The sequence below is a fragment of the Cuculus canorus genome, chromosome 14 (assembly GCF_017976375.1).
Source record: "Cuculus canorus isolate bCucCan1 chromosome 14, bCucCan1.pri, whole genome shotgun sequence".
In the NCBI taxonomy this organism is placed as follows: Eukaryota; Metazoa; Chordata; class Aves; order Cuculiformes; family Cuculidae; genus Cuculus; species Cuculus canorus.
Window position 1 is genome coordinate 4,561,393 of NC_071414.1, and position 18,618 is coordinate 4,580,010.

Genomic DNA, 18,618 nt, shown 5'->3' on the forward strand with positions numbered 1-18,618 from the left:
GGAAAACTCTATCAAAGCAGCCTACATTTTGACATATAAATATTGAAGGACTAAGATGACTCTTGCCATATGCGATTGCCAGTCATCTGGGAAGCTGTCAGCTCACACGGGTGAGGTGCAAGACTGAGTTTTCACTTTTACTGCCTTGACATTTCCTTACTGCAGCTCCAGCACATCCCGTGGCCATTAGCAAAGTGTTGTGACAGGTCTTTCCCACACCCTGTTGTGCACCCGTGACCACATCATCGCACAGGGGTTCATGTTGCAGACACGATACCCCGTGCAGCCCTTCAGACCCATAACCTGCATTTGGAGCAGCAATTTGTTAGCACTTCAGATTCCGCCAATAATACTGCTTTTATGGAAGAAACACAGAGAATTTGAAAGCCATCAATGCTTGTTACACCTTTAACTGTGAATAAAATATCTCTGTGGCAAGCATTCTCGTAAGTAAAGTGCCAGCTGTGACAAATGGGTCGCAGCATCAGGTTTGGGGGTACAAAAAGCGTTAATGGCTATATTACACTTAAAAAAAACCCCGAAAATACTTGCAAGTAAAATTTTGATAACAGCTGGCTCCATAATAAGATGTTTTCTTATGTTCCTCTACTTTTCCTAACATAATCCATGCTCATTATGACTAGATCAGTGTCATAACTATTTTTCAGAGATGTACTTCTTAGTAGTCACTCAAAATACATAGTTTTTGTCTTTTTCATGGTGACCTATGGACAAATGTGACAAACCCCAGTTTGACAGGCCAGCCTCCCACAAACAAACTGAGTAGCACCCTTTACATGTATGTGGTGCAACCAATTACAGTCTCAATCCCCAAATAATTGATACTGCACAGTAAAGAGATTTCACCTCCCCAGGAAATGTTGCATTTGTATGAATCACATTTAAAAGAAATTTATTTTTCCTTGACCAGCAGTTGTACTCAAATCTGAACACACTGAAACGAGCAACTTAAAAAAATAAAAATTAGAAAAAAAAACCCCTGAGTTTTGTTCAAACATCAACCTGCCTCCAAATTGAAAACTAACGTTTGCCTTGTTCAGCTTTTTCCTGTTTCATCCATAACAATATTTAATAGCCATTTTCAAATCTGAAGATTTAAAATATGTATTTGGGACAAGATTCAGGCCCGCATGCGAGTACTCATCACAAAGAGCAAACTACTACTCTGAAAATTTTATATACATTGTTGTTGTTCCATATTTCATATGAAGAAGATCTTAGACAGTTGAAAACTAGAAAATATTTTGCAGTTTCTATGCCAAAATCACAAAACCACTTGAGATGAAAAGGTGTTGGGAGACAGGAGAATAAAATAAGTGACTTCGGCAGTTTGTTCACCTACAACTGTTGTCTTTTTACTTTCAGGAAACACTTCTTGTTACTCCCCATTTGCTGGCGATTCAGTCTGGATCACTCTTCCGGTGCCAAAGTATGTACAGAACATCCTCAAACGAAACCGGCACTTGGATATGACTGCCCGTGTGTTTGCAAGAACTGAAGTAACAACCACACATCAATAAGTTCTCTTACTGAAACCCACTGGACGCTGTATTTTTGCCCGCTCACAAGTGTTTACGTTTTGCTTAACCATTTGGGAAGATGAGTCTTATTCACAACATTAAAAAGATGGTTGAAGAGAAAATCTCTCTAAAGAAAGCAATTGAGTTTGGTGTTAATGGGTGTATTCCAACAATAAAGCTATGCATCAGAAATGAAAACACCCCCAAAAGTCACTATGCTTGTTGGTGAGACAACCTGAAAACAAAACATATGTGACTGTTACATCATTAAAAAAAAGCTGGACCACAAATGAAGAGCTGACTGTCAAATAAGAGCCATAAGGAAAGCCACAGACTCAACCTTACCTTTAAATTAGTAAGCATAATGGCTTGTTGCAATTTTGTAAGACAAAGATCGAGTTAGCTTCATAACACAAGGAATCTGCATTCCCTAGCTACAAGAAACCTTCCCTTCAGATTTATATTTAATTTATCTCAGTGTTTGGTCTAATCAGCAATTAAATTTGAAAGAGCATCCTTAAAGCGAGCATGTCAGTCAAAAGAACACATAATAACAACGACAAGAATGAAAAGCGTAGCTTCTTCAGGAGTAAAGTATTTATTCACCTCTTGGGAACACTCTTAACATACGTTTCAAATGACAAATGAAATGGGTCGCAGAGAAACACGTTACTTACAGACTCTAAATTGTGATTCAATGGCCCAGCAAAACATGAAAATGCGCCCAGTGCTACTGAAAAGGAACAGTCTGGATTCAGCCGATTTTATGAGACAGCCACAGCACCGCAGGACCAAATCCCAGCAAGTTCGATTCAAGGATGATGGTGTGCACACAGAGACGGAACTGGATACTAATCCTGCCCAAGACATAGCATTCACAACTGGGAAAACAGAAATATTTAGGGATCACAATTTTTTGCTCCATTGGTCTCCATCTTTTCCAAGGGCTCAGAAGGGGCTTCGGAATATTGCCATACAAACATCTCCCAGCCTCAGGAAACACTACCCTCTTTTTAAAAAGAAAAAGCTGGCAGCAAGCAAATCGTTAACAGAAATGCCAAGCGAGCCTGCAAATTCTGTCCAAATAAATGGTGACGTCTCTGAACAAGACATTATGTCCTCAGATCTCTGTTACTTAAGAATAACTGATCATTTGGAAGACGGATATAGGAATAGTGAGGTGGACGGTAAGTTAAGTGAGAGACCGTCAAAAGCACAAAGTAATGGACCTAACCACTCAGATGATTTCTCAGTATCAGAGAAGACAACTGTTTCTACACAGGTGCCTGAATACATACACGTGAGCTTTCCACAAGAAGTGGAAAACGGCAGTGTTTCCATGGATGCACCAGACACAGCCACGAATTTAAGTAATTCACTACATTCTCCTACTGTCATAAATAGCAATGAAAGTAATGAAAACAGCGCATTGTCGTCTAATTCCGAAAAAGCATACCCTTGCCTAAGCAATTCTACTGATGGCAGTGAATGTAACGCTCCTTCTGACTCTTGTGAAGCAGATAAAAGTGATTCCGGGCTGCCTGTAGCCAACGAAGATACGAGCAGTAAGGAAACTACTCCATTATCACCTCCATCAAATCACAGTTCATCTCCTTGCGGCCTCGGAGACTATCAACAGGCAGGAGAGCACAAAGCAGATTCCAACTGTGTGACATTAACAAATGATGATCACACAATAATGTCATTGAGCAGCAGTAATGCATCAAAATCCGTTCTGTCATGTAATACCGAAATGGAGAAAATATCTGCCCAGTCAGATATTTCCCTGTGTAACAGCTGTTTAGAAGGATTTCACATAAAGCCTCATCCTCCAAGGAATGAAATAAAACTGCAAACCAACAAAGAGATTAGTGAAATAAATCAAATTCATTTGGCACATGGCGAACTCTGTGCCCTACAAGGCAGGCTGCAGTCTGTAGAGGAATCCTTGCAGTCGAACCAGGAGAAGATTAAAATCCTTTTGAATGTTATCCAAGACCTGGAAAAATCCAGAGCCCTCAGTGAAGGGTATGGTGCATTTTAATATCAGTAATTCATCTGAAGTGTAAAGTAGATGTTAGCATTCTTTTCACCTTTGCTACTAAAAAAGTTAAAAAAAAAAATCTTTCCTGCAGTATTTAAAGATGAGTTTGCAAAAATGTTATCTTATGCCCTTTTTCTGGTATTTGGACCTCTGCAGAGAAGTAAGTCTTTTTATACTTAGGCTTCAGCTGACACTGCCTTTAGTAAATCCAGTGCGAGACATAGTTTATTAACTTCCTTTTTTGTTTAGATTTATGGTGTCAAATACAAAGCCACTGACACCTGAGAGTCCGCAGCCTCCATCCAGGTGAGATCTGTATGCAGCAGAGCAACAAAACCCAGCAGTCTGATGGACTAATGGGTTATTACAGACACCTACGGCAAGACAACTATCTCTTACCAGCAAGGTCAGAGATGCGTTTAGTGTCAAATCGGTACTACTGCTGAAGCAGTTTGTACCAAACTGTTCAATAAATTATTAGTGCCTTCATAGAGAAGGAAAATGATCAGTGGCTAAAGCCCAGCATCCGCAGACATTTGGGGACCACGTTGCTAGCTACATTTCAGGATATCACAAATAACACACCTGCTGAAAGGGAATGCCTTAAGAACAGGAGAAGCCAAAATGCCAGGTAAACTTAAGAGCTTCACTATGCCAAGAATCTTTCATGGGACGTGAAGGGAGATGCTTAAAAATGCGTGAACCTATGAGTGTACAGCACGTGAGGAGGGTTAGCAAGAACTCACGTAGGTATCTCAGATTTGAGAGCAACTCATTTCTGCACTATTGTAAGAACACATGATCTGTATCTATCTTTAACATGCTCTCATAGTGACTCTTTGCCAAGGCTGCAAGCATTATTCATCTAATTATTTAAGCAACTTCCTTGCACATTATAAATACAACTATAAACATAACCAATACCTAAAGTCTGGACATCTTTTCAGGACAAGGTTAAAATAGAACTTTGAATAACTCTATGCTCAAAACAGGTTTTAGTATATCCTAATAACTCTTTGCAAACCATTAACAGTATCTGTTACAGCAAATGCCACTAGGATATGTCCTAAAGTTCTGGTTTATGATACTATAGTATATTCATCAAATAATCTTTGCATTCGCAAGACACACAAACAAATCTTACAAAGCATCAAGAGAATAAAGGTCCCATTTAACTCATTTTTTCAAGATAAATCAACAGGACATGTATGTTACCATATTTTTAGTTTCATACTTAGCATAGCTAGCTTGGGCATCCAAAATAAGCATTTATGTGTAACTGGTTTGTACACAAAACTGCATCCTCAATTCTAAAACAGATCAATAGTATCTACTGACTACAATTAAGGAATAAATCCAGTGATTCTTCACATTTCCAGAAACTCTGCAAACATCATGAGAAGGTGAATGCATTGAGATTCTTGTGTAGGTTCAATGGCACAGAAATAGCACAGAACACAACAGTGGTTTGCTCACACGGTTCCGCACTAGGTCTTTGCACTTGTTCCCATGTAGACAGAAAAATTTTGTCCGGCTGTGCAAAAACTGTCAGGATATAACTATCTGAAGCCACAACTTCGTATGCCCCAGTTTTCACAAATTTTATGAATAAAAAATGTATTTGAAGAATACTTTCTTTCTCAGAGTGTTGTATGGAGGAATTGAAATTACCTTCTTACATCTCTGATAAATAATTCTCCAACTTATACTCCAAAGATGAATTTACACACTGAACAAATCAAAATAAGGTAAATCAAGTTAACATGTAATTTTACTCTGTACTTGTTATCTTTTTTATCTGGAAACATTAACCACCAATCTCCATCTGCCTGTTGGCATTAGAATACTTCTGTTAGTGTCCACTGAGCCCACGTTGGATTTTGTTCCATGTAACATTTTTCCCATACAATTTAGCTCCAACTGTCCTCTCAGAGGGTTTTTCTTAGTCATTTTTCTCTATCCAAAAAGCTCATAGAATTCTCAAGCCCCAGCTTTGTAAATCCTAGACACAACAGACAAAATCCACATAGACATGCTGACAACTAAAAAGCAAAACCACTCATAGAACATTAAACCCCAAAAGGGCCATTTGGAAGCAAAATCCAAAGGGAGGTGGGGAGAGAAATCTAAGTGTATGCCAAGCTTAAGCAATCACTTGTCTATGGTCTATTTTAGACAACTACCATTCAACTATGGTTCTCTCAGAAGTTACAGAAAAAACCACTTAGTCCTTCTTCCTCACATGGAAGAACATCTTCCTTACATACAACAGAGTGGACAAGCTTCAACTATGTTTGCAAATCCAACCACTACAGAACGTATCTTGCCGTGAAACCAAATCAGATTATTCAGCAATATTTACAAGTTCACTTCTGTTCACTTACCACATGGTCAGAAAAAATCATTTTACAGTTTCAAACAGTGATTAAATGATAAGCTTCAATCCCTCTTGCTAGAATTACATCTAAGAGTAAAACTTAACATTCCAAATATTTGTGGAGGCAGAACAACCACGCAGGTGAAGAATCTCTACTTGAATCCCAAAAGCAATTAGAAAATTTTTTTCTGCTAATTCAGATAAAAATCGTTAAATAAGTGTTATGCATTCTTCAAATGTAATGATCCATCGACCTCAAAGTGTTTCGAATACAAATATTTCCATCATAAAAATAATTCAACTCTAGTTGCTGTTAAAGTATGAAAGCCACTTCTCATGTTTTCTCAACACTCCAAAACTGCATACTCTCAGCAGTAAAAATCTCATTTGTTTCTCCTCAAGCGAGAAAACAACACCAGGAAAGATGAAAAGCATTAGAGTAGAGGCCAGATTGATTTGCTAAAAAAAATGGATATCCAAACACATTAAAGTGTCTTTATAAGCAGGCACACGCCTAAATGTTTTCATTGCGAGTATTGACACAAAAAACATCAACCACAATCTTAACAGCATGAGGTGGAAAGATGTAATACAAAAACATAAATCAGCATACAGTTTGTGTTTTTTAAAGCAACCTTATAATTCAGAATTTGACACTAGAAGTATCGGTAAGGATAATAGAAGTGGTGAACAGTGGTGAACTTTTAGTCCTGAAAGATTCAGAGATCTTTGAATGCATCTATATAAAGACTTTACGTGAACTGCTGTCTATTACAGGCGCAACTTCTATCACACTGGTCAAGACCTCAACAACTGCAGCACCTGCCAGAACACCGCGTGTATCATTTACAGGTACCTCAGTCCTTCACGCAGTTTCGTACTGTCTGTATCTCTCTCAAATGTACGATACAATGCTTTGCTTACAGCTGTACGAGGCGTCGGTTATTATTCATCCAGCTTTTGACAAAAAAAAGAAACGGTATGTGTGAGGTGGTTTGTTTGTTTTCCCAAGTAAAAAATGATGAATGTTGGCATTATCTGAAAGAGCTACTGTACTTCTGAGAATTCAGAGACTTCCCACTAATGCTTCACAATATTATTATTACTAGCATGCTCTGGAAACCTTTGATGCCATTTCTGGCCATGGAATTCCCTTTGCGTGTTATTTTTAAAGCTAGGATTTCCGCAATAAATTTAGATCTTGGAAAAGATAGATGCTCAATTCTCCAAACGCCAGTAAGCTGTAGCTATAGTTCATGTTTATATGCAGAACAAAAACAGAACTCCCACACTTCTTACTTCAGTAAATGTTTATTTGTTGTTATTGTAAGAGAGTGCAATTTGAGTGTAAGTCGCTCCAAATTTAAACTGCAATTTAGATAAAACTCTTATGACAGAAAAAAAAGTTGAAGTGCTGTGTTCTGGAAGCTCTGTGTGATGCAAATGCCATGTCTATGCAAATCCACGTGCCAGCTGGTAGCCGCAAAGCTGGCAGGTACAAAGTCTACGTTATACTGCACACGGAGCTCAGAGAATCAGCAAGAGACTTTACAGGGCTTCCACCAATTTACAAACACATTATCTAATCTCTTCAATCTCAGTCACGAGGCAGAAAACATACATCTTCACTTATCTGATTCCACAAGATTCATTGAGCTCTTCATTGAATATTAAGCAATGTCTTGCACAAGTGCAGCATAATCAGAGCTGGAGCTCACGGTTCATTTCAGATCCTTTCCAGCACTGCCATACACTGCAGACTCGGGAGAGTGAACAGGAAGGTGAATCAATAGTCAAAACGTACATACAATATCTCAGACAGCATCTAGAGAGGCAGAGAATACGTACTCAAACCAAAGTTAAGGGAGAAAATATAATACTGTTATTTAAATCCTGTCTTTTTGCATTCCTTTTACGTGAGGGACACTTCACTTAAAGGGCTTTGCAGCTGATGGGCTAATTTTTCAACTTCATGCCTGTATCTTTTGCTATATATACCGCCTTTCTAATGCATCGTAAGTTTTAAAGGTTATTTTTCCTAAAATCGCGATAGTTAAGGAGCTTGCCACTCACATATTGTGGAGATCAGGTATTGAGGTTAGATATTACGTAGTAAAATTAACGAGAAGTTAATTTGAAACATCTCCAAAATAGTTTTTACCCCTTCAAAGATGGTCATATGTAGTAGTATTATAGAGGTCTTATGATATTTAAACATGTTCACATTAGCAAAAACAGAATTATCTCCTTTCTACTCTTCCCTCTGCCCGCTAAAAGCTCCACAGAAGACAGTGCTGCTACAACTCCCACTCTCCTGCCCAGAAAAGATGGTTGAAATAAAGAACAACCACATTCAGCAATGCATCTTTTTAATTAATTCCAGCAATGTAACTTGTTAATTAATTTCTTTAACTTTGTTTTAGTTTCACTGTACGGGGTAGTCAGACTCTTTAATCAGTATCCACATTGTTTCCTTTGAACCATATGTTTATTTTTGTGCACATATTCACTCTTATCCAGTTAATATCTTAGCTTTCATTTGACATCAATGATAATTATAGGGCTTAACGGAAAAAATTAGCTACGTTCTACTTTCCAGTTAATCAATACTACTTATCTCAAAGGCTTACGTATGGGCTTAATTTCATATATTTTTGGTCCTAGCAGGTCTCCTAACAGGACACATTCACATTTAACAATGTTAAGCATGTGAGAGCTTTGAATTCATGCCAAGCAAATAACTGAATCAGATTACAGTATCAAAACTAAGCCACTGAATAAAAAGCATTGAAAGAGCAACCTAGTACATTTTCTGTCCTTCAATTTTTGTCTCATTGTGTTGGGTACAGTGCTGCAGTTCTTAAAGAAAAACGTTTCCCTCTGAAAAGTTTAAGAGATTATCTTATTTTGAAAGCAGCATCCTATACACCCTTGTGTTTTAACCAGGCTCAAATAATGAATAATGCCATATTATTCTAATAAGGTAAGCATCCTTTCCATATGTTTTTTAAAGAGGGGATTTCTCACTTACTAGCTTAAATCTCTTCATTTTTCCATAGTGTAGAGTATGACTTCAGACAACAAGAAGGAAGATTTCATCAGATTTTGAAAGCACTGGATCAAGCAGAGCAAAATCCAGCACCAGCTTCACCTCAGAAGCCACCAACCGATCATCCAGCTCCAGAGAAAAAGGAGTTAAGAAGAAAAACAAAAAAAGTCAAAAGAAAATGCTTCTGGTGGATTTGACTTCCTTAAGGATATTCTCAAATTTTAAAAGCCACCAGAACAGAAGGAGTTTTCAGAGCACACACCTGAAAATGACCTATTATAATATAGCAAAGCTAAAAAGTGTTTAATTAGAGCATAAGAAAAATCAGAATTGAATTTATTTAAAGATCTCATTGAATAGACACATGAAGGTACTATTTCCAAAAAGAAGTTATTTCTTTCAAAAGGAAGCTCTCTCATTTTTTTTCCAAGGACACTTTCATATGCTTTGTAAAGACTTTTTTTCAACGTTTGAAAAATAATGAGGTTTAAATCTCTTCTTTAAAAACCAACTGTAAACAAAGCTATGGGTGTCAGACAGTATTTATTTCCTAATTATATACAGCATGTACTAAAAAGAAATAACTTCATTGATCTTTAAACAAATCACGTAATCAAGAATAAATTCAGGGGAATCTGCATCGTTCAAACAAATAATCGTTTGCTGTTACCTAATATTTAACAACAAAAAAGAATTTCAGGTAAGGTTCACTCTGCACTCAAATTGAAAAAGCAACCATTTAGAAGTTTCAGCCATTTAATAGACTTCCCTTCTAAGAATTGCAGGATCTTATAACAAGATAATACCTGGGTAAGTCTAGTCTTAACCTCCTATCAAAGCAAGGTCCAGATAAGTAAATTTGAGTTTTGAGTACCTCCAAAGACAAGAATCCGTAACTCCTTGGGGGCAGCTGTTCCTATTTTTGTTCCTAAAATCTAATCTGAATTTCCTGTCTCCTAACTGGTGTCTGCTACAACTTGCCCTACCCAAACACACCCTCAAGAAGAATTACACAGATATCATCCCCTTCCTAAACCTTCACTTCTTAGAAACTGAACCAACCCGGTTTTCACTCTCTTTCTTCACACGTTATGTGCTGCAGCCCACTGCCCTCTTGGTGGTCCCCCTCTAGGACATTGCTGTCTTTGATCTACCTGGAATCCTAAAACTGGACGTAACACCTCAGGTGTCATCATGCAGTTGATGAATAAAGGGGAGTTACCGCTTTGACTACTGTCTTGCTAAACCACATGACTCATTGGTCCATTTGAGACCCGTAACACTACACGAAAATATGCCAAGGTGGGGAGTTGGGGACCTAAGATATAAAGAGGTACATATATGATACAAAGATGATAATAAAAATAATATTTAATGACTTTACCTGTATAATACCAAAAAAATATCTGCTGAAAAGTTTTTACCAGATGTCAATACAGCTACTACTTTCCTTCAAAAATAGCTGAGCTACAAGCTAACGCAGAATATGCCAATGTAACTTAATTTAAGGTTGGTGATACTGTTTTGATCATGAAAACAAGGCCAACCCTTCATATGGGGGACAGAGGAGAAAAGGTTCTCCGAAGCAAGTTCAAAGGGCACACAGTAAAGCCTGAATAATATATTTTATGTTTAGCGGAATGTACAGCAAATCTTTTCTTAGAAGTGACTCTGATTAACTAGTTCGACTGGTGCCAGGGTATCCAATAGGTTAATCCCTGGATCCTATTTTTCTAAATCATATTGTATTAATTGTGCAATGTTAGTTTAAAATGTCTGCCCATTTTTTGTACATTTCTCTGTTCTTTGAATTCTTAGAATTAATTACACATTTGAAAACACATTAAAAACAATTTTGCACAGAATAATTTTGTCTGGAAGAATTCAGTTTTTTGATAAAGCTGTTCTTCTTTTAGAAGACAGTACACTATGTGACATGGATTAATTTATCAAAATTCTAGAGGACTGACAGTTTCAGAAAACATTTCCACATTAAGATCATTCAGTACCAAAATGAATGACACAAAATTATTATCTCAAACGGTTTTTGGGAGAAAAGCCTTATGAGACTTTTTTCTAGCAAAAAGGATGCCTTTAGTGAGACAGAAAGGCTCTTCAGTAATAGTTTGTGGGTATAACACAGGTCAGAATTAAATTGCTACATCAGGAATATGTCATTCTATTACACTGAAATACATATACTGCTTAAGCTGGTATGTCAACACCATTCCTATTTTGCATTACTATCTATAATTGATATAATGAAGGATTTATTTGTGTGCAAATTTTTCTTCTGTATGAAAATAATATTAAAATTAATATGCTTTGTTGGAGAGGTGTAATAATATGCAATACCAACAGGCATAACACTAGCAAGCCCAATAATTAACTTTCCGTAGTGAACCTGTTTTCAAATATTTATTATTATATGAAATCAATCTTTTGCCAATAAGCACACAAAATAGCTTATTTTAAGCTGTCTTGTTTTGGTTTTGTGTATATAATGAATACAATATCTTCAATATATTTTCAAAGTATTCAGATTACCCAGTCCACGGTATTTTGGTTCACCACATACCACTAATCAATTCCTGAGGTCAGTAAAACAACGCAAGAATAGATACACTCTGTTGGGTTTAAGGAAGTCCAACCGCAGACAGCTGTAAGGCCCTAAGTCTTTCTTATGGCCTGAACAAATATCGATACTTCTGAAAAACTGAAGATTACTGATATAAATGGTTACAAGTTTATTATTTTAATGCCTGACCCCGCTGTAATTCAGAATTGTAGACAATTTTTAATCCTTCATCTCCCAGCTTTTGTTTTCTACATTCCTCAATTGGTTGTTTTTCAATTTTCTCTCAATCACTAAAGTATGGATTATCCATGTACAGATATGAAATTTGCTTTTCAGCATATGAACACACAACAGTAGGGAAACATTTGAGGTATCTGGGCCAGTCAACTCTCAGCTACCAGTGCTGCAAGTTAAGAATATTCACCTGTCTCTCAGTTTACCCTCTGTTCAGTGTTTTCCGAGTCACTCCCTTCAAGACACCTATTTTCCCTGAGAAAACATGAAATTACAGTGCTGCTAAAGCACTGTCCTTCAGAAAGGTTGCTCCTTGAGTTCTCTGCTTCAGGACTTCAGTTAAAGAAGAGAGAGATTTTTTTTGAGTCAGCAGTAGTAGCACAGTCAGCCAAGTTCTAAAATATATATTTCAGATTCATACTAAAGGCTTATCTGAAACAGAGACAGAACTCCATCATTCTTCTTGCAGTGGCTCTGACTACCATGAACAGAAAAAAACCCAATAATTTCACTTTAGATAAAGTAGAAGTATGCCAGAAGTGTGACTCCTACAAAAGAAGGAGAATCAGAGTTTCACAATAAAACCACACCTACCAAACGCATGAAGTTAGTATAACGAGTCTTCTCTGCATACGGTCTTTCCTACATAACTTTTTAAAGACAACATTGAGGCAAAAGGCTGTTTATTACACTAAAAAGGAACAGTGGGAAAGTGTCAGTCACAGAGGGCATCAGACACAGCAAGAGGGTAAGATTGCTCAGCTGCTCTGTTTTGTCGAGATTTAACTTAACAACTTTGTAACACAACTGGAGAATCTAAACTGTGTGAACATGTAATAGGTAAGCATTGTTTTTAGCTTTATTGTTTAATGTTTTAAAGCATTTTGGTAACTAGTTATTAATTCATACATAAAATAATAAAACAAAACACCAGATATACACTATGCAATTTATGATGTCAAGATTGGAAATGCAATAGAAGTTAGTTGTTAGAAGATAATAGTACTGGTTATAAAAATCTCTCTGATTTAGAAAATTACAGTGTAGTGCCTAAAACCAGCTCCTAGAGAAAGAAACAACTCTTAAAAACACATACAAACGTGCTCTTAAATAAAATTCAGAAAACCTTCAAAATCCACAAATCAACAACATCACTCCATAAAATCACAGCTACTCGACAGCCCTTGCACACAAAACATGGTAGGCTTCCATGAAAGACATTTAATTGACAACTACAACCAGCTATTTATAAAATATTGCCCAGAACATCGCATCTTCCACAATGACTACATCGAAACAGCTGTTTTATGAAGTCAACCTAACCTTCTTTAAAAAAACCAGAATCAATAAAATCCAGATTTCTCTCAGAGATGGAACAGCAGTTCATGTAGGGGTTTTACAGTGCCCCAAAGCTCTCTTCAAAAAGCCACAATACTTGATAATTTTGCTAGCTTAGACACAAAACATCTTCCTAATAAAATGTATTATCTAATGTATGTTTTCTAACTTTCCAGGTCCTTTAAATGTGATATTACCTTTTGCAATAAAAAAAAAAAAAGATATTTTCCTTAGGTTTCAGGATTTAATAACAAAGTAAATTCAAATTCCAAAGGAAGCGAACAACTGCTCTTTGGAAAACAAAAAAAGAACAGCAAATGAATAAATAGTCTTCATGGAACCTTTGTGCAACTTTTTTGGATAGAGAAAGAATTTCCATTTGAATACTGAATAAAAAAGCTTTAACCTCTAGCTAGACCATGTGCACATCGGAAAAGAAGACTCTCCAACCATGGCAACTCTCCAGAATGGTTTCTCTGGTCATTATTTCCCCAAACAGTATTATTTTTTTGCAGAAACAGGCGATCTAGAACAGCTTTGGTTAACATGGCACACTGTTCTCTTTATGAAGTCTTTATCTGTACAGTATCTTATATAAATACTGTCTAAAACCTTTTCTCTGTAACATTACTACACTCTTTCCTTCATGCTAAACTGATATTGTGAACAAAATCAAGTTTGGGAGTACCAAATGAAAGCTTTAAGATGTATATGACGGATTTATTATATTTTTGTTTACCTAACCAATACTGAATTAAGCACTCTGTACTCTATGTTTTTCTGTGCATTTCCCTTCTATAATTAATGTAGTATGACTTCACTGCAGCACAGTGCCCTTTAATTGAAGTCTAAATTTCATAAAGTATTAAAGCTTGAACAGTCAAATTTCAGACAATAAATTTGTCCCTCTTCATTCCAAGTTTAGAAACACTTCACAACTACAAACAGTCAAGGTTTTTATTTGTTTTTTAATAAATAACCAAGCCTTCAACTGCCAAAACATCACAACAAAGGCAAGAGCGTCATTTAAGTCTTCTCTGCAGTAGCTACAGAAAGTCCAATTCCTTTTCCATTAGCCACACCTTCTCCTGAAGGGATTATGTCCTTCTTAGTCCGTAATTCCCTGTAATTACCAAACAAAGCCCACAGCATGGTGGTACCAGCTGAGCACAAGGCAGCATCTGCCCTCAGATTCAACTGGCATCGTACCAAGGGAAGATAATGGTAACTGTAATGCAAATATCCTCTGCCTCCTTCTTTATCAACGAGCTGTCATAGAAGATATTGAAAAGGATGCCTCAGTATGAAAGTTAACCTTCTTATCCCTGCCAGGATGTAAAAAAAAAAAAAAACCAAAAAACACACAAACAGGCAAATAAGATCCAGTACTCTTCAAGAGTAACTTGTTCTCCTGAAAGTAAATGACAGATCTTGTCCAACGGAAATGTCACTCATCCATGTAACATCAGCCACACAGTCTAACTGCAGCTATTCCGTATGCCCCACCTGTACTTGCAGAGTTCACCACACTTTTAGCAACTTTCGCTCACCAAAGAACTCTGCACAAGGCCATAATTCCTGACTATCTATTTCCTTTTCCAAAGGTTAAGCATTCAGGCTTTCGACAAGCTCAGTTCTCAAGAAGTTATAAAGCAGACCCACACATTACTTGAGTGAGCAAAAGGTACCACACAGAGCATGAAATGAGCTTATTTTGCCAGCTCTTTCTGAATCCAAAAGACCATTTTCTTCGTTACAAATAATTTCTTTACACATCACATGTAAGAGACAACTCTGCTGAGAGACCTTGTCTCAGCTCTAGAAAACCTCGTACTTGGAATTCTGCTTTAGGAAACCACTGAAACACCCAATATACACTTTGGCATAGGTGCTTATGGGCATTATTAGCCTTCAGACATCTGTATTTTAAAACTCACAGGGGACTTGATCTTTTTTGATAAACATAGCTGAACAAATTAAGCAGATATGAGGAAAAGAAAACCCAAGAAAACCCCCAGTGAATAAACCCAAACATTTTCCAAGCCATTTCAATTGACTGTAAGCAGCTTATTTCATGATGATTTCCTAATGTTTCCTAATGATAATCTTTTTTGCAGGATTACTAGTTTCAATTTGCTTCTTCATTTACTGTTTATGATATCCAGAATTACTCCTTAACAGACCGATGACATCAACCATTACACTCAAACAACGCTTTCTTCGCAAATACAGAAAACATTTACAAACACTGTAGAGAATGGGAAGGTTCACTGGGTCTTCATTCAAAACCTCACCCTGTTATGACCATGGACATAAGCCAGAAGGTTGTAAACAGGAGGGTAACAGTTAACGATATGATTTCTATAACTTGCAGATCCACCACCACAGAGTTTGAAGCAACCGTTGGCAAATAACTCCTCTGAAGAACTCAGTTAGTAGGAGAAAAATCACTAGGAGACACATGGTCTTACTGGCAGTGACCTAAAATTGTTCTTCTGGGTTTCCAACAGAAATGAACAAGGAAACAAAATACGTTTTAGAAGACATGCAATATAACTCTTGTGGCCAAAGCAATCAAATTAATGCTGCTCGTCAGTTTGCAGAATAATGTAAATGCCTACAGACAAACTATTAATACACAACTCCTAAGTGCACAGTCTGAAGGGCAAGTTCCATAATGCCCACAGAACATCACTGGCTCGCATTCTCACAAACAGCCGAAATCAAGAGGAATACTCATGAGATATGTACTTATATCAGAATAAATTGCAGAATCTGTCCTTGACTATGACTCTCAAACCATGGAATCACCACAAACATCTCAGGCAAGTGCTCAGTGCCAGCATGTCCCCAGATATTTTTCCTGTGCACACAGGGCATCATTTTCCAGAAATAGCCAAGAACGGCAATTGTTCCATAAAAACTATAACCCATCCAAAAGTAAAGCACAGAGAAAACCTGGGAGAAACAGAGCATCCACCAATTATTTGTATAAGCTAGTCTTTTTGTTTGTTTCTTTAGTTTTACACAGACACTTCCACCCTAGATCACTAGAAACACTATTTTCAATGTTTTAAAGCACGCCCTTTAAGCAGGCTTGTAAAACACACATCTGTCGCAAAGAGCAATTAACTTCAGATTTAGGGGGGGGTTCTTTAAAGGATGCATAAATTTCACAGTATCCAACTACATTTCAAAAGGCAGTGGAATGAAAAAAAGAATAAAGCTATAGACCTTTTATCTTAACTCCACAAACAAAGACTCCACAACTGCTAAATTTGCATTTTTTTCAGGATAACTATAAAATTACTTTCAAAGCATTAAAAATGAATTAAAATATTACTCACAATTAAGGGATCATCTCGCCCCATTGTAATAACAGTTCTGTTCACTGTGCGTAATAACTGTACCATTATTTCTTGTATATGCTGATAGGTTGATGCCTGTAAATGAAAAAAAAAACGCTTTTGGTATTAAATGCATCTCTCTTGTAATAAAAAGAAGAAACCAATTATTCTCACTCTGACAGTTGAACTTGTATAACATTATCACCCTATTGAAAGAATGACACTAACTCTTCTTGCTCACTGTGCTCCTTAGTTCCAGCAGTTTCAGCAGAACACTTACTTCAAGTGGCACGGTCCAATTTTAGGACTATCTATCCCATAACTGGTTTTCCTTTTCAGATAGTCACATCTCATTATCCAGTCAAGGGAATTGTGTTTTCCCGGTAACCCAACCGATGACTTAACAGCAACTCCTTGGTAGCAGATAACCAAAGCAAATCGTATCATAGCTCTCCGCATCTGCCGATGGCCCTTAGGGCAGTCTGGAGCTCAGTAATATTCTTAGCTTGCAGTCACAAAGTACATAATTTTTGAAGGAGAAAATTTTCTTTCTTTCCCATTGCAGCTCTGTGAGGGCTCAGACCACAGACAATTTATTCCTTGGCCCCGTTGCCAAAGTATGGGTCAACTTGAGACCACACTAGAGACCCACCACCTGCCCACACCCAGTTTTGAGTGATCTCAGAGGCCCAGTGGCAAACGTTCATCAGCTCACATCAAGCGACAAGTACCTCTGGCGTGTTGCCTGCAAAAGGACGTTTGATTATTTATGTTGAAACACTGAGCACTTATAAAACAAAAAAACACTTATATTCACCGATTTCACTGACCTCACTCTGATCACTAGACAGCTTTGGAAATTAGCATGCAATGATACAACAAAGAAAATTTCTAAATAAATTCCTAATAGAAGAAAAATATTAGCTTAGCCCAAACAAGGCACCTCTAAAGTCATATGGAGAACACCAGAATCACAGAAGCCACGGTGAGTTCTTAGAAGTGTTTTAGGTGGCTGAGCTGCAATATCACCCCAGGAGAAACTGCTTCTGACTTCTTCCTGAGACATCCAACACCGTCTCTTTCCTTTCTCCTGTTTTGATTAACCTGCATCAGGCCAGCATCCCTTGCAACAGAGACCTTCTCATACCTAGCCATTTATTTACAATTTCCATTTAGTCTTACTTTGTCCTTGAACTATGATATACAGAAGCCTAAATTATCCTCCTGCCTATCACAGCATTTCTAAAGTTACTATACCCTATGAACAAACAACGTAGTAACAGAACTATTTGTTTGTGGTTGGCATTTTCTTTTTGTGATTTAAATTTCTCTGTTACAGTCCCATATTTATAGGAAGACCTGAGAGTTGCTGCACAGAAGACACATTTGTTGAAGTACTTCGACAAAGCTGCTTTCTCTGTCATCTTCTCCACTCTGAATATGCGTACTATGAGCCTTAAGGTTTATGCCAATCAAATTGATAGGAAAAATGTAAAGGCCATTGTTTTTTTTACCTTTTTAAAAGTAACTTTTTACTGGAATTAACTGCAAATTAAAAATAACATACAGCACATCTCTCCCCATCTCAACTTTAATAATTAATCAGATACGTTCTTGCCTCTACTCTTTTTCATTTTCCTTTAAAAACCTCTGAGATAAAATAATGTTTCCTTGCAGTAAAATTGCAGTGCTTTGTCACACAGCAAAGCAAATTCTTCAGACTTCAGTAAAGTTGTAATGAGAATGACACTTTTCATTCTGACAGCAACAGCCAGAATCTTTTGGCCTCTCTGTTGTACAAGCAGCATATCTTAGTCCTCCTAACAAACATATTGGCACAGCCGACCTCCCAGGAGAAAAGGAAAATCTAGCCTTGCCACTGAAATGAGGAGCAGCGGCAGCCCTTGGCACTAGAGCATCTTCATAAGATTTTCACTTTGGAAAGCTTTACTTTACAGCTAGAAAGCAAGACCAACTATTACAACTCAAGATAAATCCATTCAGCATAGCTGTTCTTATAATATTAACATTATAATTACAGAAAGCAACAGTAAAAAATTAGAAACTATTATACGTAGGAGCACTTTGCTTGGGCACAATGAATTCACTT

General features: G+C 37.1%; 2 protein-coding genes across 2 annotated transcripts in view; one reads left to right on the forward strand and one right to left on the reverse strand.

Moving 5' to 3' along the window:
- INSYN2B (inhibitory synaptic factor family member 2B) overlaps nt 1-9,335 on the forward strand; it is a 33,047-nt gene extending 23,712 nt beyond the window's left edge. Inside the window, exons 2-4 of the mRNA XM_054079777.1 lie at nt 1,387-3,569; nt 6,740-6,814; nt 9,022-9,335. Coding sequence (XP_053935752.1) covers nt 2,179-3,569; nt 6,740-6,814; nt 9,022-9,208 — 1,653 coding nt within the window. The 5' untranslated portion in view covers nt 1,387-2,178 and the 3' untranslated portion in view covers nt 9,209-9,335. The remainder of the gene's footprint in view (nt 1-1,386; nt 3,570-6,739; nt 6,815-9,021) is intronic.
- Nucleotides 1-18,618, reverse strand: part of DOCK2 (dedicator of cytokinesis 2) — a 174,246-nt gene that overhangs the window by 91,974 nt on the left and 63,654 nt on the right. The window contains exon 27 of the mRNA XM_054079776.1: nt 16,509-16,604. Coding sequence (XP_053935751.1) covers nt 16,509-16,604 — 96 coding nt within the window. The remainder of the gene's footprint in view (nt 1-16,508; nt 16,605-18,618) is intronic.